This window comes from Pholis gunnellus (genome assembly GCF_910591455.1).
Source record: "Pholis gunnellus genome assembly, chromosome: 23".
In the NCBI taxonomy this organism is placed as follows: Eukaryota; Metazoa; Chordata; class Actinopteri; order Perciformes; family Pholidae; genus Pholis; species Pholis gunnellus.
The window spans coordinates 4,770,906-4,794,002 of record NC_136550.1 but is presented as its reverse complement, the minus strand read 5'-3'; the positions used below and the strand labels follow the sequence as shown (position 1 = coordinate 4,794,002).

The 23,097-nt window shown below is 44.3% G+C and overlaps 5 protein-coding genes across 6 annotated transcripts in view; 2 read left to right on the top strand and 3 right to left on the bottom strand.

The window, feature by feature from the left end:
• svep1 (sushi, von Willebrand factor type A, EGF and pentraxin domain containing 1) overlaps positions 1–3,681 on the top strand; it is a gene marked incomplete at its 5' end in the record, with an annotated part of 70,678 nt that extends 66,997 nt beyond the window's left edge. The window contains 4 exons of the mRNA XM_079185067.1: positions 591–686; positions 1,507–1,602; positions 1,767–1,860; positions 3,458–3,681. Of these exons, the coding sequence (XP_079041193.1) occupies positions 591–686; positions 1,507–1,602; positions 1,767–1,860; positions 3,458–3,488 (317 nt within the window). The 3' untranslated portion in view covers positions 3,489–3,681. The remainder of the gene's footprint in view (positions 1–590; positions 687–1,506; positions 1,603–1,766; positions 1,861–3,457) is intronic.
• Positions 3,682–3,818: 137 nt separating this feature from the next.
• LOC306714909 (thioredoxin-like) lies at positions 3,819–6,086 on the bottom strand. Its single transcript, XM_079185087.1, has 5 exons — positions 5,940–6,086; positions 4,917–5,021; positions 4,659–4,724; positions 4,345–4,410; positions 3,819–4,173 (listed from the first exon to the last, which is right to left on the bottom strand). Exons 1-5 carry the CDS (start codon positions 5,964–5,966, stop codon positions 4,108–4,110), a joined length of 330 nt encoding a protein of 109 aa, XP_079041213.1. The 5' UTR covers positions 5,967–6,086; the 3' UTR covers positions 3,819–4,107.
• Positions 6,087–6,625: 539 nt separating this feature from the next.
• LOC306714857 (thioredoxin-like) lies at positions 6,626–8,999 on the bottom strand. The gene is made up of 5 exons (XM_079185017.1): positions 8,861–8,999; positions 7,826–7,930; positions 7,598–7,663; positions 7,183–7,248; positions 6,626–7,018 (listed from the first exon to the last, which is right to left on the bottom strand). The coding sequence occupies exons 1-5, from the start codon at positions 8,891–8,893 to the stop codon at positions 6,953–6,955; spliced, it is 336 nt and encodes a 111-aa protein (XP_079041143.1). The 5' UTR covers positions 8,894–8,999; the 3' UTR covers positions 6,626–6,952.
• A 1,119-nt stretch (positions 9,000–10,118) lies between these two features.
• LOC306714450 (prostaglandin reductase 1-like) lies at positions 10,119–13,840 on the bottom strand. Its single transcript, XM_079184484.1, has 9 exons — positions 13,722–13,840; positions 13,014–13,140; positions 12,881–12,926; positions 12,731–12,790; positions 12,157–12,324; positions 11,435–11,708; positions 10,995–11,100; positions 10,573–10,691; positions 10,119–10,454 (listed from the first exon to the last, which is right to left on the bottom strand). Exons 2-9 carry the CDS (start codon positions 13,117–13,119, stop codon positions 10,344–10,346), a joined length of 990 nt encoding a protein of 329 aa, XP_079040610.1. The 5' UTR covers positions 13,120–13,140; positions 13,722–13,840; the 3' UTR covers positions 10,119–10,343.
• Positions 13,841–13,940: 100 nt separating this feature from the next.
• On the top strand, positions 13,941–18,001 carry haus3 (HAUS augmin-like complex, subunit 3). 2 transcript variants are annotated; one of them, XM_079184419.1, is made up of 6 exons: positions 13,941–14,005; positions 15,040–16,058; positions 16,191–16,400; positions 16,497–16,729; positions 16,962–17,247; positions 17,504–18,001. In XM_079184419.1, exons 2-6 carry the CDS (start codon positions 15,054–15,056, stop codon positions 17,729–17,731), a joined length of 1,962 nt encoding a protein of 653 aa, XP_079040545.1. In that variant the 5' UTR covers positions 13,941–14,005; positions 15,040–15,053; the 3' UTR covers positions 17,732–18,001. The 2 variants fall into 2 exon arrangements, with proteins under 2 accessions (XP_079040545.1, XP_079040544.1); XM_079184418.1 differs by having other exon boundaries at positions 13,954–14,005; positions 15,035–16,058.
• The last annotated feature ends 5,096 nt before the right edge of the window (positions 18,002–23,097 follow it).

Here is a 23,097-nt window from a genome sequence, read left to right as displayed (position 1 = left end):
ATCGTCCGTCTTACAATAAGCTCAGTTGATCAGAATGCAGTGCAGGTTTTAAGATATGTTGTGTGGATTAGACGGACTGAGAAATTCTGTTCCACAATCAGCACAAGCACCACATGCAAAACTATGAAGTGAACACTGTGTAAAGACCAACATGTAAGAAAGAGAGCTGTCATTTGAACAGGAAACAAATGTCTGACCTGACTCTGCCTCTGGCCATCCGCAGCAGATCTCGTGCAACATGAAATTTAATATTAGAAATAAAGGCTGGATCCAGGCGAAGCTTTCCTCACCAGCTGCTGAGTTCATGTTCCGGTCACGTACACACAGATTCACAGACACACACACACAATCATGGGGTTTCTGATAAGTCTTTGATAAGTTTGCGTTGAGGAATTGAATCAGCTGTTCGTGAACGCTCCCTTTGCTCTGGTGCATGAAGTTGTTGAAACTGTTGTGTCCTCTTATTTGCTGGAAAGGGTTGAATATTGACATTTGTCTACTGTGTGTGTGTGTGTGTGTGTGTGTGAAGTATAAAAATGTGACTTTTTCTGCATATAGAATATACGTTTTGTGTGTGTCCTCTTCCTCAGCGGTGTGTTGGTTGCACTGCCAGAACGGCGGTGTGTGTCAGCGGCCCAACAGTTGCTCCTGCCCCGAGGGCTGGATGGGCCGACTGTGTGAGGAGCGTAAGTATCCTTATGTCACAAACACATGCGTGAACCCAAGCAGCTTGCTCAGCAGGTTTTTTTTACGGTGCCCGAAGACGCCCATAACGGAGTGAAAAGCTGTTTCAGCTGAGGCGTGGAGAGGCATTCTCTATGTCAGACCGTGTATTGGCACAGAAACTAAAGGAGCAATAGACACAAAGAAAAGCACAACTTTAAATCTAGTGTTTACCAGAGATGTGTTCATAAGTTTCTTCGAAATAAGTAATTCAGCATGAAAAAACATTTGTACAAAAACCTAATCAACTTGAGAACTCTTAGTTGACTTTGACCAAAACAACTGATTTATCATTTCTGCATGAACTCTGACTTCTGCTGAATACTGTCGTGCTTAAACAGTCTGTCAGTCAACTAATTAACAGAATGTTAATTAACAGCATTTTTAGCGAGTTAAAAAGCAGAACACTCATTTATTCCCGCTTTTCAAATTGAAGGATTTGCCGGTTTTCCATGTTTTCTATTGGTAAAGTAAATTGAATACCATGGGAGTTTTTTCCTAATCGTCTGGATAGAGATATTTGTGTTTGACTTTACTGTACAAAACAAACGATGGCCTCGGGCTTTAGAGTCCTACGCTGACTGTGCTCTTCACGCAGCCACCGAAACTTGAGACGCATCACGACAAAAACCTGCTTCTCCCAAGCCCGCGGTCACGAAGATCTTGAATTTCCAACGTGTCTCAAATGTTTTTGCTGTCAACAAAGAGAGAGAAAGAGAGGGTGGACTGATGACCTTAAATGACTCCCCGTTCACTCTCCTCCTCTCTCCTCCTCAATAACAGCTATCTGCATCCTGCCGTGCCTGAACGGAGGCCGCTGCGTGGCACCGTACCAGTGCGAGTGTCCCACCGGGTGGAGCGGCACACGCTGTCACAGCGGTGAGTTCACGTGTGTGTGCGTGTGTGTGTGTCAGCGATGGTTTCACTCGTTTAGGCCGATGTGTCCTGAGGGAATGTAGTAACACCAGCATCATATTTCCTTCTTCCTGGCACTTCATGAGCAGAAACGGGGACGCTGACCGTGCTGTGTTTTGTGTCCACAGCTGTGTGTTCATCACCTTGTCTGAACGGAGGCCGATGCATCAGGCCGAACAGATGTCACTGCAGTCCCGGCTGGAGCGGACACGACTGCTCCAGGTGATTAGAGACGAACAAACAAAAACGTTCTTTAATGACATGTGTTAAAAGACACACGGTAACTGTTATTGTATTATAATGTGTATTTCTTACAAGGAAATCAGGGACTCATTTAGTTCATACTCTGAGATTTGATTTTAATATAATTGCATATATACACTGCATACACTAACGTCTAAGGGCCATTGTGGGGAATATATATATATATATATATTTAAGGAGCTGGGGGAGGGGGGATCATATTCTGAGAAATAACTTAGATTAAAGTCGTAAATTTACGAGAAACAAAATCATATACAGGACTGTCTCAGAAAATTAGAATATTGTGATAATCCCCATACGTGTGATTTAGTTTACTGAACCAAGCTGAGTGTTTTTCAAGGCTCAGGAAACCCTTGCAGGTGTTTCGAGTTAATTAGACGATTCAAGTGATTAGTTGAATACCCTACTAGTATACTTTTTCATGATATTCTAATATTTAGAGATAGGATATTTGAGTTTTCTTAAGCTGTAAGCCATAATCAGCAATATTAAAAGAATAAAAGGCTTGCAATATTTCAGTTGATTTGTAATGAATCCAGAATGCATGACATTTTTGTTTTTTTAATTGCATTACACAAAATAAAGAACTTTATCACAATATTCTAATTTTCTGAGACAGTCCTGTATACTCTGAGATGTAAGATGTAAAATTTCGAGAAAAATACACAAATTTAGCAATAAGGAAGTATTGAATCACCCGGTTATCATTAGCATGCAGACTTTAAAGAGACATTGCAGTGAATTGGGCCTTTGCAGAAGAAAACTAGATACTCATTTGATTTTTTTATCTTGTAAATTTGACATTTCTTCTGATAAATGTACCACTTTAATCTCGAAAAATGTAAAAAACAATTCTTCTGTCTGGCCCTGATACGCTGTCGTACAAATGAAATGGCCAGTTGTACGACAGCTGCTTAGACTTGATAATAAGGCTGACATGAAAACACGTATCGGCAGACACACATGTACTGATAAATCTAAATCCTTCTGGCTTCTATTTAAACATTTATCAGATCATTTACATTTTTAGGCTTCCATCTTGCACACTGCAGTCACACGTGCAGAATCTTCCCTCTGCGCTCCTCTTTTTTACACTAAACAAATGAGCTTTACAGGACGTCCCATGAGTCATCCACCAACCACCCAACCCTTTATGTATACATGCAAGTTAAAAAACAGGTTTCCTTTTGTTACCAGACGATAAGTACTAGGTGCTGGACAGAAAAGCATGTTAAACACAAAAATTAGACGGAGCATTATCTCGCGTGAACGTAGTGTGCATGTTAGAGCAGTGATGAGTCATCTTTACTTGCAAAACGAGCATATTTGAGAATGGAAAAAAACCTGTGATCTTAAAGGTTGATGAGTAATAAAGGTTAGAGGTAGGAGACAGTATCGAGTTTTGAATCTGTAGCACAAATAAGACTCTTTAGTAATAAAGTTTAATTTACTTCCTCAGGAGTTTTTAGTTAGTTGTATTTCCTTGCTCGTATTTAGTCAACCGTTTCATAAACAGGGCTACAGACTAAGCCTGACTAGTTTCTTCTCTCTGCAGGAAAAGGAAATCGGGATACTATCACTTCTGAAGGCTCCGTGTGAATCGTCTCATGAAGGGAACTCTTGTATAGTTAAGTGACACACTTGTAGACCATTCATCATTCTCATCTCCGCAGAAGGCAACGCAAGAACCATTTTGTAAAATAAAGCTGTATTTTTTCATATAGAGACTCGACAGTATTAAACATATGCTGCTATATACTTGTACGATGTGTAAAAACGATTGATGTGATTGTCCCAATGTATATGTGTAAACTATTCTCACATTTGTATTAAAGCATAAAATACCATTTAACGCTCTTCCTTTAAATATCTGATTCTTTGCCCTTAAAATGTGAATAAGACGAGTACACAGTTCCTGTAACTCATCTTCATTTATTAAATCCACCTTGAACACAACGTACGAGGGAGTCAGGAGCAAAGCCAATCTCATATAAAAACAGAATTAAAAGTGGTCGTCGGGTTTCAATCCTAATTTCAGCCGGTGAAGACGCACACTGAACAGGACGAAGAGCATGTCACCAACACTCGATGAGTGGAAGTAATGATGGTAGCCTGTGTGGAATAGGAGATCTGATGGTTACACCACTAGTAACTGGAGTTTCATATACATGTACAGAGGGAGACGGTGGATCGGTCGGCGGGTTTTTATGATCTCCACTTTGCCACTGTTTCAAGCAGCTTTGTCTCGCTGGCGCCGGAGAACTCGTCCACCTGAAAGACAACGCAGACCGGAGAGTTACAGACGGCACCAACTCATTCACATTAAAAGCATTAGATTTTCATACAAGGAAAAAAAATAGAAATCCAAGAAAACTGGTGAATGCCACAGAGACTCCTAAAAGCACCCCCCCCCCCCCCCCCCCCCCCATTTTTCATGCTTACCTTTTTTCCATTTTTGTAAAATTGGAAAGTGGGCATGCTTTGGATATTGCAGTCTTTACTGACTTCCTGAAAAGGAGCAAAAAGGAACAACAGTAAGATGGATGGGCGGAGTCAGAAACACTGCTACCTCCTGACTGGGATAACACCCCCCACCCCACCCCCAACCACCCCCAATTCCTTTACTACTCCCAAAAGATAGTTTGTTGATATTTTGGACATGCGAGGGTCTTCGTACTTACGGCGGTCGTAGTAAACCAACTGGTGCTTCAGACTTAAAACATGACAAGTGAAATAAAAACAGAAAACACACTTACATCAGCTTCATCCACGTCCACCTTCAGGAACACCACGTTCTTGTTCTCAGGCAGTGACGCCATATCCTGAAAGAGAGTCGATCGACGGAGCATTTAATGATAAAGAATGAATGTGCATGACGCCCGTACCGATGCATTTGTTTTCACAAAGGCTGCAACGACTGTGCCACGAAATAAACCTCACATCCAGACTTGATCTTTTCCCAACCATTCAACTATGGTTTTAACAACACCCGAACGGCCTAATTGTACACTTACATGGAATTTGGGGGCGATCATTTTACAGGGGCCACACCAGGTGGCTGTGAAGTCCACCACAACCAGCTTGTCTCCAGCATCCTTCAGCATCTGCTTGAACTCCGCCTACAGAAAATGAAACAAACAAGACATGAGCAAGCTGTGATGTATTAACTAACCTGAAGTCAGTTATTGCAGCTTATATTTGGAAAGTAAAAAAAATACATATATATATCGTTGATATGCAATTTGTTTAACTTCTTGCTGCAGTTATTTATTTGGTCAGTGGTCAATGGCTTCAGTCACTGCAAAAACCAACATTTCGTTCATTATATGGGAAAGCTTTCACTTTCAGTAGGTCAGGGTTTTGGTGGAGAAACTGGTCGGGGGTGGACACACGCGCAGAGAGACTCGGGAGCAGAAGGATTGGCTGATGATGATGTAATAACGAAACGAAAACAATTTCCAAAGGCGCCAGCTCAGGGAGTACAACCTGCCTCAGGAGCTGCTGATCCGGTTTTGCTCCACCCATCATCTGCTCTCTGTTCCTCCACAACTGTGTGGTTTGGATCGGCCACTAAAACGGGACAGGAACAGACTACAGCGGACTGTCAAGAGTCAGGAAACTGGCAGAAACGACCACTGCAGACCCTTCACACCCTGTTCCAACTCCTCCCCTCCGGTAGGCGCTGTACGCCAAAACCACCGGACACAGGAGCGTCTCTCATGAACAATAACTCAGACAAAACTGCCCCTCCATTTAAACTAATATCCCAAATCCATTGTTCTTTATGCTCATATATATTCTTCGATATATATATATATTCATATTGTATATAGTAATTAAAAGTTTGTGCTCAGTTGCTGTTCTTTGTTCTTGTTTATTTGTATATTCTATTGCACGTTTTAAGAGCAACGCGGAAACCGGAGTCAAATTCCTTGTATACGTGCACATACCTGGCCAATAAAGCGGATCCCGATTAACACTATAATGGCTTCTTGCAGTGACTATGAACTCTAAACAACGAACAAAGTACAACTTACCAAATCCGTCGGTTCTTGAATAGCCATTCTGTGAGCGTCTCTCGAGGTGAACAGAAAGTATCCAAGTTTGTGACTCACTTGAAGAGGACGAGACGCCGCGTTTTATACGGCAGCTGCATGTAAATTCAGGAGTGATCACAGACACACCCACACATTGCATTCATACCTTTGACTGGTTTACATGCGAACTATAAAACAGGTTTCCTGTTGAACTTCTTAGGACAGGATACACACGATAAGTGCTAGGTGCTGGACAGAAAAGTGTGTTAAACACAGAAAACTTAAGAGGGAGCATTATGTAGTGTGCACTTCCTGTCTTGAACGTCACCAAACCCAGGGTAGGACTCACAACCTGGATACTAGCGTGCATGTTAGAACATTCTGGGTAATCAGTGATGAGTCATCTTTACTTGGAAAACGAGCATATTTGAGAATGTAGAAAAACCTGTGATCTTAAATGTTGCGTAATAAAGGTTAGAGGTAGGAGACAGTATCGAGTTTTGAATCTGTAGCACAAATAAGACTCTTTAGTAATAAAGTCTAATTTACTTCGTGACACACTTGTAGACCATTCATTCTCATCTCCGCAGAAGGCAACGCAAGAACCATTTTGTAAAATAAAGCTGTATTTTTTCATATAGAGACTCAACAGTGAATGTAAAAATGTGAATGAGAAGAGTACACAGTTCCAGTAACTCATCTTTTTATTAAACCCACCGTGTTGAACGTACAAAAGAAAGATCAGGAGGGAGTCAGGAGCAAAGCCAATCTCATATAAAAACAGAATTAAAAGTGGTCGTCGGGTTTCAATCCTAATTTCAGCCGGTGAAGACGCACACTGAACAAGACGAAGAGCATGTCACCAACACGTGATGAGTGGAAGTAATGACCGTAGCCTGTGTGGAATAGGAGATCTGATGGTTACACCACTAGTAACTGGAGTTTCTTATACATGTACAGAGGGAGACGGCGGCGTTAATACGATGAGGGGCAGTGGATCGGTCGGCGGGATTTTATGTTCTCAAAGCGTCCAGTTTGGCGAGCAGCGTGTCCATGTTAGCGCCGGAGAACTCGTCCACCTGAAAGACAACGCAGACCGGAGAGTTAAAGACGGCATGAAGAGAGTTCCCTTCAGGAGTTGACACCAAGACACAACGACCAACATCTTTGTTGTTGCTCCGTGTCTGCTGGAGCGTGTAGATGAGCAACCGTTTACAGCTCTGCGGTCTATTGTCATGCTCACCTTTTTTCCATTTTGGTAAAAGTGGAAGGTGGGCATGCAGGTGACCTCGCAGTCTTTACTGACGTCCTGAAAAAGAGCAACAGAAAAAAAGAGAACAGTGAGATGAATGGGCGGAGTCAGAAGTGGGATGAGACCCCTACATGTGTGAACAAAGGGATTCAAGACGATATGACTCGGTTCATGTTTGAGAATGGACAGAAAAACGTTGCACATCGGTCACATGAGCCGGCTGAAATGGATTTCATGAATAGTCCACATTGCTTTGAGAATTAACGAACACACACACACACACACTTTAATCCTTCTCTCACACAACACCAGACATTCCTTTAAGACTCCCAAAAGATGAGTTTGTTGATATTTTGTACATGAGAAGGTCTTTGTGCTTCAGACTTAAAACAGAAAACACACTTACATCAGCTTCATCCACGTCCACCTTCATGAACACCACGTTCTTGTTCTCAGGCTTTGACACCAGAGCCTGAAAGAGAGTCGATCGACGAGCATTAATGATCAAAATAAACGTGCCTGCGCTTTCTCTGTATCTGTGATTTCACTAAGGCTGAAAACAACAAACATGATCTTTTCCCAACCATTCAACTATGGTTTTAACAACACCCGAACGGCCTAATTGTACACTTACATGGAATTTGGGGGCGATCATTTTACAGGGGCCACACCAGGTGGCTGTGAAGTCCACCACAACCAGCTTGTCTCCAGCATCCTTCAGCATCTGCTTGAACTCCGCCTACAGAAAATGAAACAAACAAACAAGACATGAGCAAGCTGTGATGTAGTAACTAACCTGAAGTCAGATATTACAGTCACTGCAAAACCAATATTTCATTCATTAAATCTGAAAGCTTTCCCTTTCAGTATGTGCAACTTAGACACAGTCTGCGCATTGTAGCTCATTCTATCACTTTCCCTTTTAGTCTGTATTAAAAATAGACATATTGCATTATGGAAGATCCATTGACGCCCTTCCTGAAGTTCTCCCATATCCCATAGCCTTTAACACCAGAGGTAGAATTGTGATTATGTTTTTAAATGACTTTATCAGGGTGCTAGACAGTCTCCATTTAGATCTAGCAGTCAGCTACGTTTAAAGACAATGCAGGCCCAAAGAGGCCCAAAACCACGGTCCTATAAAGCCAGGACTGTGCGCAACAGCTTTTAGACGTAAACTACGTAATTATGGTTTTCGAATAGTTACGTAGGTAAACTGACGCACATATGGCCTACTGTTGATGGCTGGCACGCGATCAAACCAGCGTTGCCCGGACAGCGTAACACTGATGGTTTGTGGGTAAAAGTCCTCAGTAACACACCCGTGGTGGTTTGTGGGTAATAGTCCTATGTAACACACCCGTGTGGTGGAAGATAGCGGGTTTCATGCTGAATCACCCAGTCGTGTAGCATTCAGGTGAAAATCGGAGCCTATTGCTTTACTCAAGTCATATTTATCCAACTCTCCACCTACTACTCTACAACTACTGCTTGAAAAATAGAAGATAAACTCCTAATGTGGAGAACGTGTCACGCGGACACGCGCGCGGCTGCCCGGTGTCGTCAGTGCAAGCGAAGAATCGACCGTTAGTGGAAAACATCATTAACGTCTTACAATGGCGGCTTTCAACAACGATCACTGATAAACGCTGCAGAATGAACAACTTACCAAATTTGTCGGTTCTAGAATATCGTTGGCCATTTTGTTTGGGTATCTCGAGGTGGACAAAAAGTAACCAAGCTTTGTGAATCACTTGAAGTGGACGACACGCCGCGTTTTATATGGCAGCTGCATCAAGCTACTCAACCTCAGTCCGAACCACAGCGGAAATCAGTGTACTTTAAAAAATAAAAGCTGTTGTAATTGTTACGCCAATGGGTCTATGCTGTGGCTGTGAAAAGCACTTTAATTGCATTTCTATTTCCTACAGATTCCACAATTAATATCCTATTTGCTTTATTTCTGTATTTTGCAGTGCAAAGCGTTTTCTAATAAACACCTTTATTTTGAAGGTTTTCAGTAAGGTAATATTTTTCGGTTTTGACGGGGTTTTTCCATCCAGCAACCCAAATAGATGGTGCGTGAATTTGCTCATGTAAAATGTTGTGTCTCGGTGAATTTATTTACGTCATTTTATTGGTTTTCTGATCGTTTGGATGAACATCCGTTAGAGAAAAAGCTGACTTCACACATGGCGATGATTACTAGTATTTTAATAACCAATTAGGCCTATATCGTCTTGTATGACACTTTGTTCTGTGTATTTATGTATTCACTAAAACATATTATTATTTCGATACTTGCAGAGAAAAAAGTTAATTCAAGTCACAATGACTTGACAAATTCTTGGTTTACCGTAAACGACTGAGTCGGCGCAGCTCAATTCCCGTCCGTGTAGTATTACACATGCCGTCATTACGTCATCCCCATCGATTTGTTTATCTGCCTTTTAACCTTCACATTTAGGTTCCGTGACTATTTCCAAACGTAATGAAGTCTACACTAACTAAATGTATATATTCTTGCTCAATAAAATTAACGGTTTTCTGAAATTTCCAACCTTATATTTTAAATTAAAAGAAAAAACTGAACCCAATGTTTTGATACTTTGCTATAACAGCGTCACAATAACACCATTTTGGTCACTGGGGCATTAGGCTTTGCCATGATTTCAACTGAAAATGTGAAAGAATGCCCCAAACTTTATTACCTTTACAAAAGCTGTCACTAAATGCAAAGCACAATGGTTCATTTAGTTTCAGTGAATTATGTACGAATGTATGAGCAGCAGATCCACACATCTCATCCAAGTACTCGATGGCAAAGCAGACCGACTGTCTTGTGTTGTCCTCTTAGAGTAACACGACCATCGCTCTGATCTCTACCAGACGATGCACCGTACACTCAGACACAATTGATTTGTCCATTTGTTTATTTATTAAATGTTCCTTACCATGAGGGAAAATCCAATATTAAAGAATAAATGGGACCGTCGTACAATAACCCCTGAACTAATGCTAAACATTATAAATCACATGTTTATTTTTGAAAACAGGTTAGTTATTAGTCTCTATGGTTAAGTCCTTCATGTATGAATTCTGTAATTACGTGTAGGTTATTAATAATACTGATTCTTCTCCGTCGATCCACATCAGACTGCGACAATAGCCTTGCCGACGTTTTCTCCCAGCAGCAACCCCATGAAAGCAGCCGGCATCTTTTCAAAGCCTCTGGTGATGTGCTCCCGACACTGCAGTTTGCCCTGCAGAAGGAATAAAACCACAGAAATGAAGCTGAAGCAGGACCGTGGGGCAACTCTACTAAATGAGATTAAATCTTTCCTGAAGAAAACACACAAAAATTCTTTAGTAGTCACTAACCTCTTTCAACCATCCCATCAGCCTCTTGAGGGACTCGGGGTGCTTGTGCTCCCACCTGGTCTGCATGAAACCCTCCATCTTAAGCTGCTTAAAGATCATGGTGAGGTGAGGGTATGGGCCTAAGAGAGAGAGAGAGAGAGAGAGAGAGAGAGAGAGAGAGAGAGACTTTCAATGGTGGTCCAAGAAAACATTCTGACAAAGACACAAAGGTCTGTTTATAGTCTACTCCAACATTCCAGCAACACAACGTCGCCCTCTAGTGAAGAAATAAATTAAAATCATCTGAACATGTGAAGTTGTAAAAGGGTGAAGAACTTGTTTACACGCAGTTTTAACCGCATTTCAATACATTTCTTTCACAAGCATGTATGAAGTCAAAGCAGACAAATAAACATTAAAAGATTAAGTCGGGATGTACACACCTGTTTGGGGCGTGGTGTCATTGTATGTGGAAATAGATCCACACACGGCTATTCTTCCAAAGTTCTTCATCTGATGTATGGCCACACTGGAAAAAGGGCCTCCCACCTAAAATAAATTAAAAACAATCGTCAGTTAAACCACTTCAAATGAGAGCAATAATCAAGTTTACACATTTAGCCCACACTGATCAAAAAAAAGTACGTATGGGTCTGGCCCCAACATATATATATATATATATATATAGAATAAATGTTAACCCCTTATAAGCCAGCTCGCATTACTGCTTAATTTTTAATATTTTATTCATTTCATTTTATTTCATTAATTTTATTTCATTAATTTTATTATTATTTCATTAATTTATTTCATTAATTTTATTCTATTTCATTAATTTTATTTTATTTATTCACGGGCTTGGAGCTCCACCACATGTGCTTACATTCTCGAAGAAGCAGTCGTATCCGTCTGGAGAGGCCTTCTTCAGGGCCTCCTCCAGGGAACCAACAGTCTTGTAGTTGAAGGCCTCGTCGAAGCCCAGTTCTTTGAGGAAGGCCACTTTGGCGTCGGAGCCCGCCGAACCCACCACCTTACAGCCCTTGATCTTGGCCAGCTGGCCCACCACGGAGCCCACGGCCCCCGCTGCAGCATTCACCAGCAGGGTCTCGCCCTTCTGGAGCCCCAAGACCTCTTCTATCCCGTACAGTGCCGTCAGTCTGGAGAGGAAAAAGAGAGTCAAATCTAACAAAAAAGCACGACGAGGTTATCAGTGTTTGTACGATGACTTCAACTCTCCGGCAGGACAAAACATCTGGAACCTCGCTCGTTTATTTACTCAAAGAAAGACAGAAGTCAGCTGTTCTGCTCTGCTGAGGGAAACAACTCTGTCCCTTAAACATAAGCAGGGAAATGGAAACACGTTACTCAGGGAGGGTAAGTTATTCCCTTTCTGCATAGTAGTTTAAACATAGGATTAGCCCAAAAACAACCATCTACTTTTCAAGCAGCTCAGACAGCTTCATGTCCGTCACTGTTGTTAAAAGGTAGAAAAACAAGTCACAGTTAATTGTCTTTGAGGGAAATTAACTGTACTTTTACAGATAGCAGATATAACTCCTCTGCACTCAATTTCTACCTATGGAGGCCACCAAACATCGGTCCTACCCGGGCATGCCGATGCCGCCCAGAGCCAGGGACAACGAGACGTCCTGCGGCCAGTCAAGCATGATGGGGACGAGGTCCGTCCCGTCACAGACTGTGTGGCTTCTCCAGCCACAGCGACCAACAACATGGCTCCCAACGGGAAATGCTGGATTGTTGCTTTGAATCACTCTACAGGACAACACACACACACACACACATAAGAAGAAAAGTAATGTCAACAGTATGATGTCAAACCATGTGGCAGATGTGCATTGTTCACTTTTGGCTCACGACAGAGTTAAGAAAATACGAAACATGTGCGTTTCGAATGGACCACTTTGAGGTTGTTTGTAAAGTTTGGTCACGGAGAGATTTATCCTGCATGTTTATCGTCAAGAACGTTCCCACTGAAACAGATTGAAATGTTCTTGGCTGAGTGTTCAGACGCTCCAGTCGCTGTGAATCAAAGGCTTTTGGTAATTAATAGCAGGTGCAGGACGGGTTTTTGTTTAAAACATCAGTGCATGCACGTCGGTAAAGACTTTCCTCTGTGTGTGTGTGTGTGTGTGTGTGTGTGTGTGTGTGTGTTCTTTACTTGGCCACTTGAGATCCAATCATGACATCGCCTTCATTCATGCGAACCCTGCTAAACGGCCTGTAAAGACAAACAGTACTACTTTATAATGATTCGTTCAAGAGAGCGTTCACAATAATAACTCCGACGATGCTGCTGCTCTTCACTCACCTCATGTATGGGTCGACAGTGAGAAACACCGCTTCCAAAAGCACCTCTGCAACAAAAAGGAGACAGTCAGTGCAAAACAAGTGGACTCTACACACGAACAGACCGTTTCCTCTTCTGTAATAAAAGAGCTTACCCCCATGTTTGGGCGCTGGGAGCTCCTCCAACTTGAGCTCAAAGTCGCTGTCCTTCGGGAAGCCGTCAAAGTACTTGGTCAGGATCCAGGTCTTAGCTTGGACCATGGTTCTTTGTTTCGGGGGCAGCTGTGGGAGACGGAGCAGTTGTTCCGAGAATTAAACTGAGAGTGGCACCACAACACATTTAGATGTATTAACCACGTACTAAAAAGTGGATTCAAGTGAAGGTTACAATCACTTATTCATCAAAGCCCGCTTGAATCATGAAGGGGAGTGCAATATAAGTGCTTATTAAAGCAGCACAGAGTGAAGTCAGCTGTACTAGTTATAACAATTGTATGTGCATTGTTGAAGTGCATCGAAAATCTACAATGCAAAACTGTAATTAAAGAGGAATATAGATATTCACCACACACACATTTAAAAGACGTTTCTCTCTGGAAAACAATGATTCAATGGTTCTAAATACGGGCTATGCACGTGACAGTAAGTACACGTCTACTATGTGATGGTATAAATATAACTGCAAGTAAGACAACACGAGTTAATAGTTTTAAAGAGCAAAGAGTATACAATTACAAAGTCATGAGTGGGACGTGAACTCCCAGTCGCCCGTATGTTTACTGATGCCACCTCTCCTACACATTAGCAGGTGACCTAGTTCGTTATTTTACATCATCAACATCAACTGTATCTGTAGGACTTACCTGTTCTCGTTATCCACAAAGAAATGGAAGAAGTCGTGAAGTCACTGAGCACAGAGCAGCGTGAGGATGGGAGCAGGCAGCGGAGGGTCTTCTTGAACAAGTCGAGTCAAAACAAGGCGGGAACCATGCTTCAACCCTTCAACCTGATTGGTCGGGAGGTCAACGTGGCTTCTAGCGTTATGACGGAGCACGTCACGTCGTCCCTGCGTCAGTTTAGATGTTTGGCGCGAGCGGACGAACGCCCAAGACTGGATGCTAACATAACGGGGTTCCTGAATATAAATGTAAGTATCGGAGTGACAGTTGTTTCACTTTTTTTTGCTAAGCGAATACATTGCTTTTGACACGAGCCGTGGCAGTTAGCAGGCTAACTTTATCTACTTTCTAGCGTTTAACGGTAGCCGGCTAGTTAGCTAGCTAGCTTAAGATAGCTAATTTAAGTAAAGCTAACTGTTGTGACGGACCTGTTTGCATGCAACACACAAGACGTTACAGCGTTACGTCATCTCGGTTAGAATTAACTGTATTCCTACCATTTGTAATAGAGATTTATCAATACACTGGACAAACAGGAATGTCCTGAACTGTTTCCTACATTAGGCAACTACATACTTAGTCTAAATGTTCATATTAAAGTAAGTAAGCATTTAAAAAAATGTTTGATAGTTCTGTATTAAGAAAGTAAGTGTTCCCTGTAATGTATTGTTTACTTCCTTTAGTGTTGACATAATCTATCGAGAAATAAATGTCACTGTTGTGATGGGACATTTTTGACTATAAAAGGAGGCTATTATTTTGGTCCTGTTGAATTATGTTATGTTTTACTGACTGAATGGTGTTTCTTTCTAATATTAAGTCTAATCGATATGAATGGAGTGGTCAATACGTAAGAAACACAATACAATCCAACAGCACCACAAACTACATTTCCCTAAATGACCATAAACCCTTTCTCTTCATAACTGTGTGTATAAAATCATTATAACCTTATTGAAGATGAGAGCAAATGTGTTCTGAGGTACCCTTAATTGTATCTGCTGCTGTTTATTTTGTGTGGTTTGTGTTTCTCTCACTATGTTGCATGTTCGGAAATTATTCCAGTGTCTTAATAGAGTTCAATAGGGTGTTTATAACAATTGGAGTGCCTGAAACCAACAAAAAGAGCAGATGTGACTCTACGTAGCTGTGATCTTAGATTTCCGAGTGTCTGGATTACCCCTGAATATGCTGTGCTTTATATGCTCTCACTCTCTTTGTATTGGTCTCCACCTCATCCTCCACAATCCACACTGTGCTGCTTTGTGACTGAATAGCACAGAGCTCTGAACCAACATGTTAAACGGTGGCCAGTTTGTGGAGGCCTTGGGCCGTCTAGGTTATCCCGGTGCGTCATCACTGAAGGGCTCCGACTTCGACTGGCTGTTTGACTGCGCCCCGGAGAACCTTCACTTCTTGCGCTTTGTCTGTCGGACCCTCAACCAGAGCAACGTCCTCACCGCGGAGGAGGCACGTGCCTTCCGGGAGCTACGGAAGTCCGGCAAGCCGTGTCTGGACGAAGCGGCCTTGGGCGAGGTCCTTAAAACCATCGGACCTTCGGATGGGAGCTGTGCAAGCATCTTGGGGCCCTCTGCTTCATCTTCATCCTCCGTGTTTGCGGCCGAGGGGGATGTGGCCGTAGAGGACTTGGAGGCGGAGCTCCAGGCACTGCGTAAAGAAAAAGACCTGAAGCAACGGCGGTATAACCGGTTGCAGGTTGCGGCCACCTCCCGTGCAGATGTTGACCTCCGACTTACTGCGGAGCTGGAGAGCGCTGCATGTAAGCTAAAGGAGGCCAGTGCTTCCATTGCAGCTGAGAATGCTGACACAAACGCTCTCTTTCAAAACCTAACGGATGAGGTGAGAACGCTTGCTTCATATCTCCCGGTTCAGCCAGACCCTGTGACCTCATTAAACCCTTCTATCCCCAAAAGCCCCGCTGTCCTCCTCTCGCAGCTGCCCTTGGATCCCTACCTGCACCAGGAGGAGCTCAACACTAAAACACTGTCTGTCTTCACCCAGAAGCACTTCTTCCAGGGCATCTCTGACATTGTTGAGACTTCTTGCTCCGAGCGCTTCCAGCTCCTCGACCTCAGTTCTTGTGAAGCGGGAGAGGGCGAAGAGATTGAACACGAGGGGAGAGGGAGTGAGAAGCAAATGGTGGATGGCAGGAGGACAGAGATGGCCAGACTTCAGTGGTCACATATTGTGGCCCAGCACCAACTGATGCAGGCCATGGCAGAGGAGAAGAGCGTCATGGCTGGACTGGATTGGCTCTCTGAGAAGTCCTCTCATACCAAGGTAAAGCAAGCAGACAGAAACTGGGAATTTTATTATCTCCTACAAACAGTATCGCCGCTCTCACAGTGTGTTCAGTTGTTATTCCGTTCCCGTGTTGAGCTCTCCTTCTTAACTATCTCTTCACTCCACCAGAGCATCTCCATGTCCTCCTCGCTGCATGTCCGCGAGGCCGTGTCCAGGAAGGAGCTGCAGGCGGTGGAGGCTGAGCTGGAGGCTCTGCTGCATGGACCAGTACCTGCTGCCCTGAGAGAGTCAGCCAGGCTGCTCAATGTGCCGGTAGTGAGGGGAGACCTGGATCTGCAACTAGCCAGGCAGGACTACTACACCTCCAGACAGGATCAGGTTAGATGGCGTCATCACCCATTTCATCCCATTTGCTTTTTGTGGAAATATGAATCAGCAGCCATATTAAAACAAACTGTACTTTTATTGTTTTAGATTAGAGACCACCTACTCCGCCAAAAGGCGTCCTTTGACCTGGTGCTCCTGGGTCAGGAGATGGAGTTGAGGAGGTGGAGGAAGTGTCTTCAGCAGTTGGAAGACGTAAATAGCAGACTTGTAAAGGAAGGCGAAGCGGCAACCCTCAGAATGGAGTCCCTGGCACACCCGGACCTGGCTATCAACCCCAGGCCTAACCCTATCATCAGCTGCAAGGATGCAGCCTTCAGCAGGTAAGAAGACTCGAGCTGTACTGTAGACTGGGGCTGTCCCAAATATCAATGGCTCTGGAGCTTCGGTAGTAATCAGCAGTGAATATTCAGAGCTGCTGCAGCTGCAGCGCCTAGCTGTTCTGTATACTGTGGTGCTATGTTGCTTGCTTTGTGCCCATGACACTCTTTGTCCTTATTTAAAAGCTGGCTATCTCCCTTCAGAGTGTAATTCAGTCTGCACCTCTCTGCTCAGGCTGGTCCAGATCCTCGACCACGACTCAGACCACGGTCGATCGGAGCCTTTCCGGACATATGAAGCGTTGGACCACGCCGCTCGCGACCTCGCGGGCAACCTCCAGGTGACCCGAGACGCTCTCGCTGGCGCCGGCCGCCAGCAGGACTACACGGCCGCTCGTCTTTACGGCGACTGTGAGGCGCTCCGCGGGGCGACGTACACAGAGCTCCAGCAGCTGATCTTAGGGCCGCAGGTACGTCCGACGGCCATCACTGACCAGGAGCTGCTTTGCCCCAATGCACAGGTGGGTTTGATTCCTTTTCGGTTTTATGCACAGTCATGCTCGGCCAACCTTTCAGAAGCAGTCCTTAATGTGAGTCAGTTGAATTTGAAATGACGTCACTATTGGTGAGGGAAGCTGGTAGCACCATATGGTTTTTCTTTTGCACATTATTCTTAAATATCACAATGTTAGGCCTCACGTTGGGTATGAAAGCACTGTGTGATTCAAGTTTTTGTTTCTTTGTTCATTTCTCTTCCCTCTTCCCGTGTCTCTACAGGAGCTGACGGTGAAGCTCGTGGAAGCAGAGTCTCAGCTGCAGAGTTTGCAGCAGGTAATGCAAGAAATCATGGCGGAGGTTAAAGTCAAGCGTTCTCAGCTGGAGCGCAACGCCCTCCTCAGGCGGGAGAGGGAGTTGTACGTCTACTTCCACTTGGATGCCCGGCTGCTGAAGAAAGTGGTGGAAGATCTGGAGGGCAAAATGACTGCGAAGAGAGGGCAACAGTGAAGCCTGCCAGAAGGAACGAGGAGCGCTTATAGATGGCTTCAACTTCAACGTACAGTTGCGCTAAGCGAGTCAACCTGTGGTATAAAGCTTGAGGATGTCTGATAAGTACACTGTGCTGTAAGGAGGTTTACTTAGTAAGCCTGGCCCTGGTACAGTTTGTACAAGTATGAACTTCCTCAAAATCTGCACCTTCACTTGGTTTGTGCAAGAGACGGAGATCAATCCCTTGAGTCTTCATTTTTGGGACAAAAGTGTGGTTGTATATGAGAAATGCTGCATATGGTGATTGAGATTAAATGTTTTTTTACATGAACTAATCAGAGAATTTAGTGTCTTGTTTTGTCCTGTAAATACTTGTCTTTGTTTTCTTTTTGTCATCGGATAAATAAAGTAAAATGTTGTCTTTGTGGAGGTTTAATTGTGAAAGTTTTGTTTTATTTGAGACGATTAAAGTCTATTTCTGTAGTGGGATGTGTGTTTTTGAGGTGCCAGTTTAAACCAGATCTGTGTGTAACTGACCTCTCCCCTTTGTCCTGTTTAGGCCGTTGACAGTTGAAGAGTCGGATATCCTGAGCTAGAGAGAGAGAGAGAGTAGCAGGCTTTCTGACAGGGGAGAGATGGAGCAGTCTCGCAGCAGCTTGTACTCAGGACCTCTGTCCCAGGCGGCCCAGAAGATCCTGGCTGTTCTTCGGGCCCAGAGTCTCCATGTAGCCAGACGCAACCACAACTTCTCCTACGATCACAGGCAAAGTCAGTCAGGGGGCAAGCATAGAGCATAAAGTCATTTAATACTTAATATATATTGAGTTAACCAGAGAGTTCATCGCTATCTCCTTTGTTTGGTATGTAGTGGAGAGGAGTAATGGCAGCCAGAGGGAGCCGTGGGCTCAGAGCGGCATGAGCACGAGTCAGGAGGAGAGCAGAGAGAGAGACACAGACCGGTGCGTCGGGTTAAGTAGCAGCAATGCTGTAGTCATTAACGTGAGCAGATTGGAACATAAGCATCTCGGCCTGCGGTGTAATCTGCAGCAGTTTAATGTATATTAGTAAAAGGACCTCACACTGGATTTTGAATGTAATAGTCACGAGTTCATGTTTATAAATGAGACATGATTTTATATACTGGTGCCATAATATAATCCCTAATGTACTTAATGCAAGTGTAAAACAGAAAAAGTAAAATAAATCCCTTGTATGGCTCAGACCGTGGTCCAGCCTCCAGGTGTCGTCCTCGCCCACTTCTTACCACGACGCCTCCGACCAGCGGCAGAGCTCTCAGACCTCGGCCTGTTATCGGTACTCGCAGACGCCCGACCGCTCCCCGTCATCCCAGACCTCCTCCTGCTGGGGTCCCTCACTCCAAAGGCAGACGTCTCGTTATTGGGGCTCACAGGTTCAGTCCCACAGAAAGTACTCCGATCCCCCGGCTGGCCGGTCCAGTCAGACCGTGTCATTCACTCAGCAGGAGGAGAGGGAAGCATCGTCCTCCCATAGAAACAGATGCACCGCCCTGTCCCTCCAAATACCAGAGAGAATCTTTGAACAAGCTACACCATGGAGAGAGTACGTAGCGAAGACAAAGTGTCTTCATTTGTGTATGCATAGAACATGCTTGAGAGTATTTTATGTATGTAACAGAAAGCATTGTGAAGTTTAGCATGCATTAATGATCTGTTGCTGGTTTTGTGAGTGAAAAGCATGCATTATAAATTTGGCACTCTATTACTTCCATAGCTCAACTGAAGAAATCAGGCCGCCTTTCATCCATCTTTCTCCAGACGAGGAGGGCCCTGATGATGTTTTGGTCCCCACAAGCGGGCACCGTAGTGCCCGCAAAGAGGGGCATGCATTGGCTTGTTACAGAGTTTCTTCTTGCCTTAAAACAAGTGAAGAGACAGCTGATGCACAGAAAGAAAACAGAGATTGCTGGAGTATCCCCGGAGAGAAGCTAAACACCACTGAGTGGAGGCTTCCTCTATTGAACCCTACTGAAGAGGTCAGTGGTGGAGGAAAAGATGGAGGCATACAGTCAGAGGAAGAGGGACAGCAGATAGTGGATTCAGAAAATATGATGCAGGCTGGTACAGCACAGATGTCAAATGAGAAAAGACCAGCCAATGAAATGGAGGGACTTCTGCTTTTGGGAACCAATGAGAACACTAGTTTAGAGAGGAATTTGAACTCCATACTTACAAGTGATGTGGACAAAAGCTTCTATTGTTATTCTGAGGTTGCAAAGTCTGAGCAGAAGGAGGTTATTGACTTTGAGTACAGACTTAATACACCTGAACATCCACCTAGCATTGAGGATAAAGAGATATCTCATACTGGCAGTCCCCAAAAAGTCTCAGTATCTGTAGAAAGGGGACAAGACGAGGTGAGCCACGCTGCAAACCCTCAGGATATGAGTCACACTGTGACCGAACCAGCAGAGGAGCTCCCCACAGAAAACCCACTGATGAAGCGCGAGCCCACCGAATTAGTCCCGGGCGACGCCGCCGCAGATAACCCGGAGAGAAGCACCGAGGAAAGAACAGATTTGAGGGAGAGCAGCGCAGACATTGATGCAAGCACTGAAGATAAGATGGAGACAGAGCAGCACCTTTGTAGAGCGGTCACTGAGGTACCCGGAGGAGACACAGAGCCAGAAGAGAGGGGGGCAGACCGACACGAGTCTGGGAGGACACCTGTGGACAAAGAAAATGAGAGCACGGCTACAGGTAAGGGCAGGATTATTGATGCTGTTCTCAGTTTGTACAAGGTGATCATCTTAGAATGGTTTCTGTAGTATTTATATTCCATTTACAACTTGTTGTAATGTAATTCTACTCTGCCAGAGAGTATTCGAGGTGGCTGAGATGGTAGAAAGTAGTTTTAGCTTTTAGAATATTTCAGAAAATAGTAGAAAAGTTTGCAGTATGTCAAGTTTAGAATGAATGTCACCTTTTTTCCCACATGTATAGTTCTATTAATCACCACTAGAGTGGGCTAGAATACTTTTCTATTTAGGTGCATAACTGTTGGAGTCAATGCACTCCAATACAAACAGCATGTTTTATTTTTGTTGTCAACTTGTCGCTCTAAGAGTTCCCAAAGCTGCTGGGTCTCGTTAAACAACTCAAGGACTATTAACGCTCCCTAATTAAAGAGGAGAGCGACTCAAAGAACCATTAGAATGATACTCGTCGGAGTGTTGGGGCTGTGTTATATTAATGAGGAGCAGATTAATTTATGTTACCAGAAAACGTACTTACAGCGACTACAGCATTAGAGTCTATAAAACTACACTTACAGTCAGTTCAGTTCAAAGTGTGAAGACTTTCTTTGATGCCGGAGGAGCAAAAGCGTTTGATGTTGTGTCAAACAAATGCCGGTGGCTTTCAGCCATCTTTCTTTCATCGGAGTGGCGACGACGGAGCCGCCGCAGCACCGACGAGGGATGTTGTGTGACGGCTCGCGTTACAGCCGCAGGAAGGAAAACTTGAGTCTCAGCTGCTGAGACAACGCTGAGTCGACTCACCACGCAGCTACAAACACAAGTTGTTGTGTCGTAACAAAAAATGTCCTTGTCCTGTCACACACTGCTGAGGTCTCACTGTGTCAGCGTCCACCCATGCTTTGTCAAACTCATGCTTACATAAGAGAGCTGGGGGGGGGGGGGGGGGGTCGTTGATGGAGGATGTGTCTGAAAAGTGATGACGTGATAGAAATGCTCTCGTCTCATCTCCCCCCTCTAGAGGACTCAGGTAGAGGAAGTCGTTCCACGGCAACGTTGTCCCAGGAGTGCAGGACCAAAAGGTCGAGGTTCAGAGCTCCCTGTCTCGACCAAGTGAGTCTATGGAGCGAGTGTGTACCAGTACATGACGGCTATACTTTAAACGTTACATAAAGCATGCCTCAGATACATAAAGGCAGCAATATGAGTAAAGTTCAGACACTTTAATTGGGGGGGAAAGTTTGCCTCGCTTGCTGGGATTTAGTTGACTTATCTTTTAGTTCAGAAATCCTTATGTTTCCTTTTTTTCATCTGTCTCTCACTCTGTAATCCCTGTAAGCAGAGGCAGCAGCGTGTGCACAGCAGCAACACACCAAAAAGTTCTGAAATGTAGAATAGCTGCTTTCAAAGGGATTAGCTTTCTGTTTCCCCCGATGCACAGAGAAAGCAATCTGGCTTGTGTGACAAGTGATAGCTCCCCAGTGAGTCGTAAAGTAAAATAAAAACCTAAAAAAAGTCCTGACAAAGGAGCCCACGATACATATTGGAAGAAAAGAAGAGAGAGCAGCAGAGACAAAGGACCGTAAAGGGAGCTGGAGAGATGGAGGGAAGGTGTGGGAGAGAGCGATAGAGGAAGGATGCAGGGGGAGAAGCTGAAAGATGGAGAAGAAGAGGAGGGATAGAAAGAGGGTTTACCTTTACTGCTACAATCAGCAGCAAACACACCGATCCATTCTCTCTTTCTGTCTCTCTCCCTCCCTCCCTCCCTCCTGCACCCAGTACTGGGCTGCGGGCCATGGCCGGCCTCTGTTTTCTATCTATATCCTGTAGCACAGCACCCTGGGGGGGGTTCATGACTTTGTCAGCAGGAAAGCGTGTTGTGTTTACATCCAAACGAGGAAGACTCTCCTCGGGGAGCTGAATCACAGGAATTCCTCCATCCCTCAGCCCGCTGCTGACATACAGAATCCTGTGCATCCATAAACTCACACGTAGTCTTAGAAAACCCTCAGAATACACAACTTCTCAACTCTCACCTGTGCACACGCTCGGTGCTTTTGCATAAACAGAGATGGGAGTTCCAGGTATGAATAATGGATGTGTTTAAGATGCTGGGACGGTTTACAGGGAGGTGAGGGTATACTTCTGGGAGACGGGCCTCAAACTTGTCGATCTCTTTTCTCATGCTCCCACTGCACAGTGTCCCTTCTGCTTCATTTCTCAGCTTTCACTCTCTCTCACATATTGTGTATCCTCTACACGTGAACGATTAGATAAGACATGCGTTCATTTCTGTGCTGATTATGTGCAACCGGAACATTTGACTTCTGCTTTTCTGCAGGCCGCTAATGGAAGAAGCTTAAGTGGGGTGCTCGGCCGAGCAAGCGCTGATGCTGCTGGACAGAACTCCTCCTCGGTACAGGACTTGGCTTCACCTGCCACAAAACCAAGCAAAGAGATAGCAAACAGCCAGCTCCTTACTTCCCTAACTCATTCACGTCATCCTCCCCTCATCCCCTCCTTCCCCTTAAAGAGGAAGCATGAAGTACCTCAGCGCCAGTATGCAGACCGTCCTCCTAAAATCTACCTCACCAGGCGGCATCCGAAATGGGAAGCACCTCGTTCTTCTCAAGAAAAGGCGAGGGAAGGA